This window comes from Zingiber officinale, chromosome 6A, assembly GCF_018446385.1.
Source record: "Zingiber officinale cultivar Zhangliang chromosome 6A, Zo_v1.1, whole genome shotgun sequence".
In the NCBI taxonomy this organism is placed as follows: Eukaryota; Viridiplantae; Streptophyta; class Magnoliopsida; order Zingiberales; family Zingiberaceae; genus Zingiber; species Zingiber officinale.
The window spans coordinates 147,852,338-147,864,070 of NC_055997.1; the positions used below are offsets into that span (position 1 = coordinate 147,852,338).

The 11,733-nt window shown below is 39.5% G+C and overlaps 1 protein-coding gene across 1 annotated transcript; it reads right to left on the reverse strand.

Annotated features, from left to right (window-relative positions):
- Positions 1 to 5,691: 5,691 nt before the first annotated feature.
- On the reverse strand, positions 5,692 to 8,655 carry LOC121995466 (putative disease resistance RPP13-like protein 1). The gene has a single exon (XM_042549199.1). The coding sequence runs from the start codon at positions 8,653 to 8,655 to the stop codon at positions 5,692 to 5,694; it is 2,964 nt and encodes a 987-aa protein (XP_042405133.1).
- Positions 8,656 to 11,733: the final 3,078 nt, after the last annotated feature.

An 11,733-nucleotide genomic window follows, 5' to 3' on the forward strand; every position in this document is an offset into this window, starting at 1 on the left:
AGGCTAGATTCTCATGCATTTTCTAAACATCAATTTGATCTCAATATCAAATTGTGTTTCTATCCTTAAATCAATTTAAATTGATCATTAATGCAAGAGATGATGACATGACATGAAATAATATCATAAATAGAAGCATGTGCCAATGTCATGATGTCATGGCATAAAGTTTGAAACTTAAATAAACATGACATAAAACTAACCTAAGCATTATCATGACATTTCAAAAGATAAACTTAAATATGATGTCATGACATGTGAGGGCAAACAATCATGGCAAGATTTAGCATGAATAAGACATACCTAGATTACCTATCTAAGTATCCTTAGCCTTAGCTAATACTTAAGCTTTAACCCTTGATTGCCCTAATATGCCAAAATCCTAATTTTGACACTTCTTGAACTCTAGATTCATTCATGCCACTTAAAGATCAAATTTATCCTCAAATCTTGACATGTTTCATTTTTCCTCAAGAGTTCTCTAGATTTTCCCAAATTGTGCCAATTGAAATTAACATCATCATTTTCCATGATGGCACATTTTACTCTTCCAAGGAGTAAATATTAATGATTGTTCCATTTCATTTTCAAAGGTTCCCAAAAATCTTGAAAATGCTCCTTGAGTGTCAATTTCCTCAAAGTTGGGTTAACTACCCTTCTAATTGGAGTTGACACTCTCTAACCCATCTATGGGGTAGAGAAGATGCTCCTAGGTACCCAATACCTATTTGAGCTCATTGGGTTCACTAAATATTCACTAGGGATAACTTCCCTAGCAACCCTCCTAATGACCCTCTTAGGCTTTAAAGCCTTGGTCATTTGGGACTCATCAAGATCAACTCTAGGGGTAACTCTCCTTGTGACCTTGGTGGTGGTCTTCCTAGCCCTAGATTTTGTTCCATAATCGAATGGAACATTATGATAAGTGGGCTTGACCACTTGGGACTTAGGTTTGTGACCCAAACCTTTCTTGTCCTTGGACATTAATTTTTGACCCTTAAACCCTAGAGTTGACTTTTCTAAGTTCTTAAGAGTCTTTTCCAAAGTATCAAGTCTTGACCTCAAGACTTGATTCTCCTTCTCTAATACCTCAAGTTTTAATTTATCATTATTCCTTGAGGTATTTCTAGGCATATGTCTAGATGATTTGGGATTTCTACCTAGGTTCTCCTTAACCTTAGATGAGTTAATCCTAGGGTTGGCCTTCCTAGTATTGTTCTTATCTAGGCTAAGATGTTTAGCACCTAAGCACACATGTTGATTTCTATGATTATCATGCTTATCATTCTTGACAATTGCAATAAGACTACTAGCATGTATCTTATTAGAAGTGCAAGAATGAACCTTAGAGGATACCTTAGGGTTTGCCTTCGCTCCCCCTTTACACGTGCTTGGTCTTTTGTCCTTGTGAGATTGCCTCCCCCTTGGACATTGACTCCTATAGTGTCCCCGTTGCTTGCATTGGAAGCACACCACGTGCTCCTTGCCCTTGCGTTTTGGGACTCCGACTTCCTTGATCTTTGGCGCCGGTGGAGTCTTCTTAGTCTTCTTTGGACATTTACTCTTGTAATGTCCAAATTCCCTACACTCAAAACACATTATATGCAATTTACTTGAACTTTAAGTGTTTGAGTCACCTAGGGTTGAGGATGGATGGATGCTCTCTTCTTCATCCCTCCCGGAGGTAGAAGCTTCTTCTTCGTGCTCCGATCTTGAAGAAGAACTCACCTCCTCTTCTTCTTTAGATGTTGAGTAGCCCTCAACTTCTAATTCCTCACTTCCACGATGTGAGCTACTTGGCTCACTAGGCTCCTCTTCATGGCTTGAAGTGGGGCTCTCCTCATGGAGTTTGGCCAAGTTGTTCCACAACTCCTTGGCATTATTATATCCACCTATCCTACACAAAACATCATTAGGTAAAGAGAATTCAATGATTTTCGTTACCTCATCATTGATGGTTGATTGGTGGATTTGCTCCTTGGTCCACTCCTTCTTCTCTAGGGTTTCTCCTTTCTTGTCCATCGGAGGCTTGAAACCTAATTGAACACAACTCCAATTTTCAAGGTTAGTCATAAGAAAATACCTCATTCTTACCTTCCAATACGCGAAGTCGCAGCACTCGTAGAAGGGTGGAAACGTGATGTCTTCTCCTAGTCGATCCATTCTCTAGCTTGTGCTCCCACGGGTGTTAATCCGACGAAGAGCGTGTCTCACTCTGATACCACTTGTTAGGATCCTTCGTACGGAGGCTAGAGAGGGGGGTGTGAATAGCTGACCCCAAATCGTCGTTTCTTTCTACAAAACGTGTTAGCGCAGCGGAAAATAAACACAGAAACGAAAGGGAAAGAAGACAAACCTCAAACAAACCGATGTAACGAGGTTCGGAGATAAACTCCTACTCCTCGGCGTGTCCATAAGGTGGACGAAGCCTATCAATCCGTCGGTGGATGAGTCCCCGGAGAACCGGCTAATAAATGCTCCTTGTGGGTGGAGAAACCTCGCCACAATACTTGTAACAACAAGAAAGGAGTACAAGGAGAGCAAGAAGCAAATACAAACAACAATATGAATGCAACACTCGCTTGCCTTCTCTGTCGATCGGAGGTGATGAAGCAGCAACTTCACAACCCAAACGCAGCAGCTGATCGACGCGAAGCTTCGGAAGCGAGCTCAACAAAGCTCAGAACCTCAGAGCACAGAAGCAGAAGCTTCAATCCAAGGAAGAAGAAGAAGAAGAAGTTGAAGAAGAAGGAGGCTCGCAGCAGCAGCCCTCCTTTTATAACCTGCGAAGAAAGCGAAGAAACACAGAAGAAATCTAGCCGTTGCGTCGCAACGGCTAGTGCCTGGATCGGTCTGTGGACCGATCAGGCTCCATGTGGATCGGTCCACAGACCGATCCATTCCCTAGCCTTCGCTTCTGTTCCGTCTCTGATCGGTCCATGGACCGATCAGGGAACCTCCTGATCGGTCCATTCTCCCGAACTTCTTTGCGCCTCCTGATCGGTCTCCAGACCGATCAGATAACCTACAGTAGGCTACTGGATGGTTACTGATCGGTCTGGTGACCGATCAGGCTATCCAGTGTATCACTGGATCGGTCCCCAGACCGATCCAAACTCCCCAGCCCTAAACCTCAGGCTTCTACACCAACATCCGGTCAACCTTGACCTGTTGGTTCATCATTCCTAGCATCTGGTCACTCCCTTGACCTGCTAGAATTCTCCACCAAGTGTTCAGTCAATCCCTTTGACCCACTTGGTTCATCATTCCTAGCATCTGGTCACTCCCTTGACCTGCTAGAATTCTCCACCAAGTGTTCAGTCAATCCCTTTGACCCACTTGGGCTTTCCTCTTCGTGCCAAGTATCCGATCACTCCCTTGATCTACTTGGACTTCCCAACACCAGATGTCCGATCACCCTTGATCCATCTGGATTTTCCCTTGCCCGGCTTCACTCACCAGGACTTTCACCTAGCTTCACTCACTAGGGTTTTCACCTGGCTTCACTCACCAGGACTTTCAACTGGTTTCACTCACCAGGACTTTCACCTAGCTTCACTCACTAGGGTTTTCACCTGGCTTCACTCACCAGGATTTCCAATCTGCCCGGTTTCACTCACCAGGACTTTCCCACTGCCTGGCTTCACTCACCAGGACTTTCCCTTTCACCTAGCTTCACTCGCTAGGATTTTCACCTGGCTTCACTCACCCGGACTTTCCACATCCGGTCCAGAGAATGAGCTACCGAGCCCTTTTTGATCACAGTATGGAGAACGAACTACCGAGCCCTCTCCGTCTTCCCATGTGCCAAGCTTCCATACTTGGACTTTCCCCGTGCCAAGTCTCCATACTTGGACTTTCCGCGTGCCAAGCTACCTGCTTGGACTTTTCCCCGTGCCAAGTCTCCGTACTTGGACTTTTCCAGTGCCAAGTCTCCATACTTGGACTTTCCCGAATCAGGTCAACCAGGTCAACCTTGACCTAAGATTGCACCTACAATTTCCCAAACACCTATTCTTGTCAAACATCAAGAATACAACTCTCTTCTCGTCAAACATCGTCAAACATCAAAACACAACTCGAGTCAGGTCAACTCGAGTCAGGTCAACCAGGTCAACCTTGACCTAAGGTTGCACCAACAATGTGAACATCTTTTGAGCACAACACATATTGTCTGGTTTGCAATCCCTATTCTCTTCTTGGTCCCTTCCGCAATTTACACATCGGATTACTGTCGGAATCTAGCCAAAATTGATTACGATCTCCCCTGAGTTTACCTTCTCACCTAAGTTATAGTTTGGGATGAGCCAAGCGACAGGAGATCGCCGACGGTTGGGTGGACTAAATGGCGCTGACCAGGAGGCGATCCGTCATGCACCAGCGGTTTCCGACCGCCTGGCTTGACTCCCAAATTATAACCTAGGTGAGAAGGTGAACGTAGGGGAGATGACAACCAATTTTAACCAGATTCTGGCAGTAATCGTACATGCAAATTGCGGAAGGGACCAGGAGGAGACTAGGAATTACAGACCAGGTTCACAATGCTTAATCTCTTCTTGGTCCATTCCACAATCTGCACGTCGAATCGCTACTAGAATCTAGCCAAAATTAGTTGCGATCTCCCTTGATTTTGACTGGATTCTGGCAGTAATCTTAAGTGCAAATTACAGAAGGGACCAAGAGGAGATCAGGAATTGCGGATTAGAGGATCTCATCTCGTTGAAAATATCAATTAGGACATTGAATTATCTAAAATTAGTTTAGATATCAATAAAAAAAACAGAGTCAACGTAAATTATTAATAAATTTAATATGATTTTCCTTTGTTAAGATTATAAAAAATATCAAAAAATAAAGACATAATTATCTTTTATAAATTTTTTTCGCATTTGAGTTTGGTAGAAGGAGTTAAATGTTATACTATAAAAGTGATAGAAAATAAAGGGAGGTTAAATGTATTTTTTTCCTCATTATTAACGTGTAAGGCTATAAATGAATAAGACATTAATGACTAATTTCAATATTTAACTTGATAAAACTCATTTATATTTGTATTTAACACAACTAAATTTAATTTAGTTTGTAATGTTTATGAATTAGGAATAAATTTATCGATTAACTTATGTAAAGTTTAATTATAAATTTATTTTTAATTTTTTATTAAGTACATAACAATATATAATTATTTTTTAGTTTTTATAATTTTAAATTATTTATAATATACTACAAGTAATTTTGGTTAAGTTAAATGAAAATATATATAAAGAGAGAATGTCCTGTAAGAGAATTTAAAGATGTTCTATAGAAAAATAACCACAAAATTAATCGACCATTCGGGAGTAACTATGATATTTGGCACGGTAAAACACATTTATTTAATTATTTTGTTCAATAGTAAAATTTAATTTTTTAACAATCATAAATAATTTATAAATAAATTAACTTATGTAAAACTTAATTATAAATTTATCTATTTTATTTTTTTATTAAGTACATAAAAATATCTAATAATTTATATTTTTTTAATATAATTTTAAATTATTTATAATATGCTACAAGTAAAATAAGAATAACATACGTTTCGTACATGCATTAAATTAAAGTTTCATTTAAATTACAAATACAGTAACATTTAATTTAAATGGTAATAGCGCAGGCAAAAAGTAACAAAAAGAGCTTGAACTGTGGTGCTCAGACGGCGTCTACTCGTCGATTTTGCTGAATGATGATTACATTTGCCTTCACCGTGATGACCGTACGGGAAGGCAGCACACTGTTCTTCTCGTCCTTTTCCTTGTCGATACGATCCAAAAGCCAGTGTGGGAGTTCAGTGGAGTCCCGTGCGAGGAACAAATCAGGGCAATCGTCCATTTCCATTATCTCTCGCCTTCTGAATTCAACCTCACTCAACTGATCGCTGGTAGAAACGACGACAGTCTTCAGTCTGGCGGCGCAGTAGATGCTCTCCGGAAGTCCTCTGAGCTTTGGGCAGCCTGTAAATGTGCACCGTTCCAATCTTGGAAACAGATTCATGCTTCTTTCTTGTATATCTCCGACCTCCACGGACGCAGCGTACAACGTCCACTCTTCCCAATTCGGCAAGCCCGTGAATTTCAGGACTTCGAGTCTTGGAAATGCCACGGCTTGAGGGAAACAGATGCCGAGAAACTCAGGCCCGACCTTTCTTACCGCCGACGCTTCTTCGATCTTCAGGAATTTCAGCCGAGGCAGCTGCCCCAGAGGCGGGAGCTCCGTGCAGCAGGGGAAATTGCAGAGAATCAGGAATTCGAGGTGAGGAAACGAAGTCCCCGACATCATCCAGTTAGGAAATCGCCGGCCTGGGAAGTTGTGGAGAGTAAGTTCCTCCAGGCTCGACGGAGGAAGCAGTCCGCTGCATGTCTTCTCAGCCGCTTCTTTTTTGCCGTCATCTCCCTGTTTTCGATTCGTCCATAACAAAGACAGATGCCTGAGAAGTGGTTTGTTCTCGAGCACCGAGGGTCCGGCCATTGATGTTGCCCTTTCCAGCTTACAGGCGCTCAGAAATCTGAGATTGGACAGAGACCGCAGCTCTTCCATGTCACACCCGACGTCCGCGTTGGTCGGAAAATCACCATGGCCGACGACGAATCCTTCGATGTGATTAAGGTTTGTCAAGCTTCCCATTCCTCTGGGCAAATGAGTTAACGGTGTTCCTCGAACTCGCAGACATCTGAGCATACCCAAGCTCGTGACGGCTTTAGGAAGGTTGCGCAGTGACGTGCACCCGGAGATGTTCAAAATCTGCAGGTTCGCAAGGCGCCCTATGGATTCAGGTATCTCATGTATCATCGTTCGGTCAAGGTCCAAGTATCTCAGAAGTAACAGATTCGTGAAGATGAAATCTGGAAGACGTTCAATCTGCGTTTCGCACACATCCAGCACTCGAAGATTCTTTAATGCTGGGAGTGCAGCTGCCTCGTCCTCGATTGTCTTTGTTTCAGGGCAATCGTAAAGTTGCAAGACTCTCAGACTCTTCTGCTCAAGAACTGCACCAGGAAGCCTTAGCGTGTCTCCTTTGCTCGACATCCACAGTCGACGAATCTTTGTTAAGGGGTTTGGGTTCGTGCCTGCAACTCGGCCATCACGGATCACAAGTGCTTCGTCTCCGATCAAATTAGTACCGAGAGCTCGCAAAAGGTCGTGCATGGAGTAGCGAATCTCATCTGAATATCTTGGATCGAGATGAAGAAGATTTCTCATAACTAGTTCTTTGTAATAATCCTCTGCCACCTCTTCCATCAATCCACCATTTGGCACGTGGATCAAGCCTTCAGCAATCCAAAGCCGGACGAGGTCAGTGCGATATGATATGCCAATGTAAGAAGCACAGCAGAGGAAACACTGCTTGAGAACGGATGACAAATCCTCATAGCTCAAGTATAAGGCTGCTGGCAGTTCATCCTCCTTGTCTCTCATTCTCCATAGATCACTTTCCAGGACTCTTTCCCACTCTCTCCTTGTCCTTTTCTTCGAAATCAGCATTCCTGCTATCACCTTGATTGCCAAAGGGAGCCCATCGCATTTGCTAACGATTTTAGCCGCCATTTCATCCAGGTCAGGGTCCTCGTTCTTCTCGTCTTCGAATAGGACCTTGTGAAATAATTCCAATCCATCATCTTTGTTCATCCTCTGAACATGGTGGATGTAGCTGGCTCTCAAGTCCTCCATAACCGTTTTATGTCTACCCGTGATTAAGATTATACCATTGGACTTTGCAATTAGGATAGGATTCCTCAACACATCTGTCCACGCATTCACGCTCCATACATCATCAAGCACGAGGAAGAATCTGTTAACCAAAGCACCAACAAGTTTGAATTCAAGTTCTTCTATGCTTTGAGTTCCATTATCACTTCCTTTTGCTTGCTTCAATATTTCCTTGAGTAGCTCTATCCTAGTGTAATTCTTGGACACACATATCCATATACGCGTTGGAAAATTATTCTTGATTCGTTCGTCATGGACAATTTTATGAGCCATAGTGGTCTTGCCAATACCACCCATGCCAACTATCCCAAACACGCCATTATGTTTATGATCATGCTTGAGTATCATGCGGATGAGAGTTTGTGCATCATTTTCAATCTTGGCCCCTACGATATCAGCCTTAACCTCCAAAGAAGTGGTCAAACGTTGACTTGTTGGATGATCTTGCGACCATTGATGGCTCATTAAGGGCACTAATCCTGCTATTATTTCGCTATCATCTTTAATCTCTTTCAGTCTATCATTAAGTCTTTCAAAACTCACAGCAATCTCATGGCGGAACTTGGTACATGCAAAGCAAGAAGCAAGCAGGGTGAAGGGACGGCTTACTAGTGTAGAAGACGATGGCTGAAGGCTCATTAACTCGCTGCCACCATGAAGCGTGCAGAGTTCGATGATGTCTTCGGCGTCGTAGACTATGCCTTTTAAGTCCCTCAACCAAGTATTCACTCGATTATCTTGGTGCCTCTTCTGCTCGGCATCCTGAAGATAGGGGCTGAGTCTTTCCAATCTCCTTTTAAACTTTTTGATCTCTTCCTTCACGCCGAGCACTTTGCAGATCTCTCCCTCAAGGAAATCTGTTAGTTTTGTGAGGTATCTGGTGACAAGGAAGTCTGGGATCATCGCCATTTGTGGAGACGGGAAAGAGGCCCTTCGGATCCAGAGCCTTCAAATGGAGAAGATGTGGTTGGCTTGCTCTGTCGTTGTCAGTAGAAGTTGACTTTATGGCGCGGGACACCCAAAAAATAGATCTACAGAAAGGTAAATACAAGTAATTAAAATGTGTAAAAGTAATTAAAATACAGGTAATCAATCTAATGGCCGGCTGTCTAATTAATTAGGTCTCAAATGGTAGGTTGGATTTTATTTTATTTTTATGGTTTAAAGGAAAAATACTTTTAACTTTCTTCTTTATTTTTTATCAAGTAGTATTTTACCCCTATATTTTAAAAATAATATTTAATCCGACTAAAATCAAATGTGAAAAAAACAATAAAAAATAATTATATCTTTGTCTTTTTAATATTTTTTTTGATAATCTTACAAAGAAAAAATTATATTAAATTTATTGATAATTTATTTCTGTTTTTTTTTTTTGATATCCGAATTAATTTTAGACAATTCAATACCCTAATTAATATTTTTAATTCATCATCAAAAGATGTAAAATGAAAAAAAAAACACAACACATATCCCATAGACACTTTGCAGATCTCTCCCTCAAGGAAATCTGTTAGTTTTGTGAGGTATCTGGTGACAAGGAAGTCTGGGATCATCGCCATTTGTGGAGACGGGAAAGAGGCCCTTCGGATCCAGAGCCTTCAAATGGAGAAGATGTGGTTGGCTTGCTCCGTCGTTGTCAGTAGAAAGTTGACTTAATGGCGCTGGCCACCCAAAAAATAGATCTACCATAGAGAGAGGTAAATGCAAGTAATTAAAATGCGTAAGAGTAATTAAAATACAGGTAATAAATCTAATAGCCAGCCGTCTAATTAGTCAGTTCTTGGTAGGTTGGATTTTATTTTATTTGTATTACTTATAAAAAATACTTTTAACTTTCTTTTATGTTTTTTTTATCAAGTAGCATTTTGTTACCGCTATATTTTAAAAATAACATTTAATTTAATTTACGTCTATTTCTATTTCTTTTGTTGTCACCTGAACTAATTTTAGATAATTTAAGATCTAATTAATATTTTTAATTAGTGTATGATTGCTGACTTATTAATTAAAATAATAAATTATATGTAATCTTCAACAACATATAAAGATTAATACTTAATTATACGAATAAAATAAAATTAACTAATTTAAAATATATATTTTCATCGCTCAACTGCGCAACCTTCGAATACAATGTATAATAATTATTTTCTTCACTTCTCCCAAAATTTAAAATTTTAGATCTGTCCCTATTCATGATTATATAAGGTTCCGCGTAAATAGACGAAAGTATAATTTTCTTTTCTTACGTGAAGGTAAATTTTCTTCATCTTATTCGAGTTCTTTTGTTTTTTCATATATGCACACGAATCTCGCATCTCAGTTCATCACCGACTTAATCGTTAAAAAGGGTAACACCGATAATGTCAATCCTCACTTAACAAGCTTTGCTTTATAAGACACCGAGAGCGGGCATGTCGACAAATCGACATCAACCACAGATATGAGCGAGTGACAAAAGGCACCATCATTGGATATTTTTATATTTTTTTTATCCTTTTATATATATTTTTCTCCTTGTATATATTACTGATCCAACTAATTAATCAATAATTAAAGAGCTTGAAGATGTATGTAATTATTTTTCACATCAATATAAAATATTATAAAAAAATATTAAAAACATATGAATATAATTATTTTTTATAATTTTTTTCACATTTGAGGTTAAATATTATTTTTAAAATACAGTGAGTAAAATACTAGATAAAAAATAGAATGGAGATGAAGATATTTCTCTCATTATTTAATTATGGAGAGATGGATTGGTTGATATGAAAATTCATAATATATTAGTAAAATAAGAAATTTAACCTAAGTGGAACAATGGAATAAATATTCTAAAAGTTGATGAGTTCTCGTAAAACTTAAGCCGCATGAATTCTAGACAATTAAAGTAAGAATTCGAATAGGAAAAACAAGAACATATGAGCATAGATCTTCGTTTCATCGAGAACCCGACATAAGAAAATAAATACTATAATTACAAAGAACCTAAATGCAGCGGAATTGTCATGGTTCTTCGTGCAGAGCTCGTCGATCCAACAATCCTATGGAAGAAGAAGGAGGACAAGAAAGTTGGCCTTCCGGAGGAGTTAGGGTTGACGGCGCCGGATTCTCTTCGTCAATGGGGAACGAAGAGACGTCTCAAGATTACCCTAATCCTCTGGGGACCAACCCATTATATAGTGCACGTATGTTATCAGCCCATCGATGATAATAGATGTGAGACTATAAATCCATATATATTAAACATCTATTATCAACAAATAGATGATAATAGATGCGGTACTATAAGTTCTACACATATGAGATCCACATCCAATTACCCAAAACCCACTAGACATAAGTTAGATCACTTTAAAGGGTTCAGATCGTATTCATGTGTGCAACTTATAAATAAGCCCACCAAATAGGGATAATTATATCCACAATCTCCCACTTGGGCTATATGTAAGTTGTATGTGAAATACAAGTAAAATTTTAGTTGATATCAAACTTTATTGGTATAAAATACCCCCGTAAACAATCTGGTCCATTAATTTTATTGGTATAGGACTAAAGAGGTTATAGCTACTGTATATGATCGTAACAAGCCCCAACAGTAATCACAATACCAATATCATTAATGACATAGATCAAGATGTGGATGTGTAGAGTGGAAATTACATGAAATGTGATCAATACATGTCAATTTCCAACTGGTCCTAAGATGACCTCAAAAGAGGTCAGATCATATTTGTAACATACTTTATGCTAAACTGCAATAGCAAATTATGATCAACTTTATGATTCCAAAAGGAATCTTTATCATATTTACAAACACCAAATGCTAAACAGCAGTAGTAAATGATGATATCACAGTCAGAGTGTCAAACAAACATATAAATTCCCATTAGTGTTTTGAACTTTAAGTACGTACAATAATCAAAACAAAATGTTTGTCTTTATTATCAAATATAGAGCAATAAGATAAATACAGAC

Bases quoted from the DNA above. Each gene is read 5' to 3' on its own strand.
- LOC121995466 (XM_042549199.1), bottom strand. From the start codon at position 8,655: ATGGCGATGATCCCAGACTTCCTTGTCACCAGATACCTCACAAAACTA.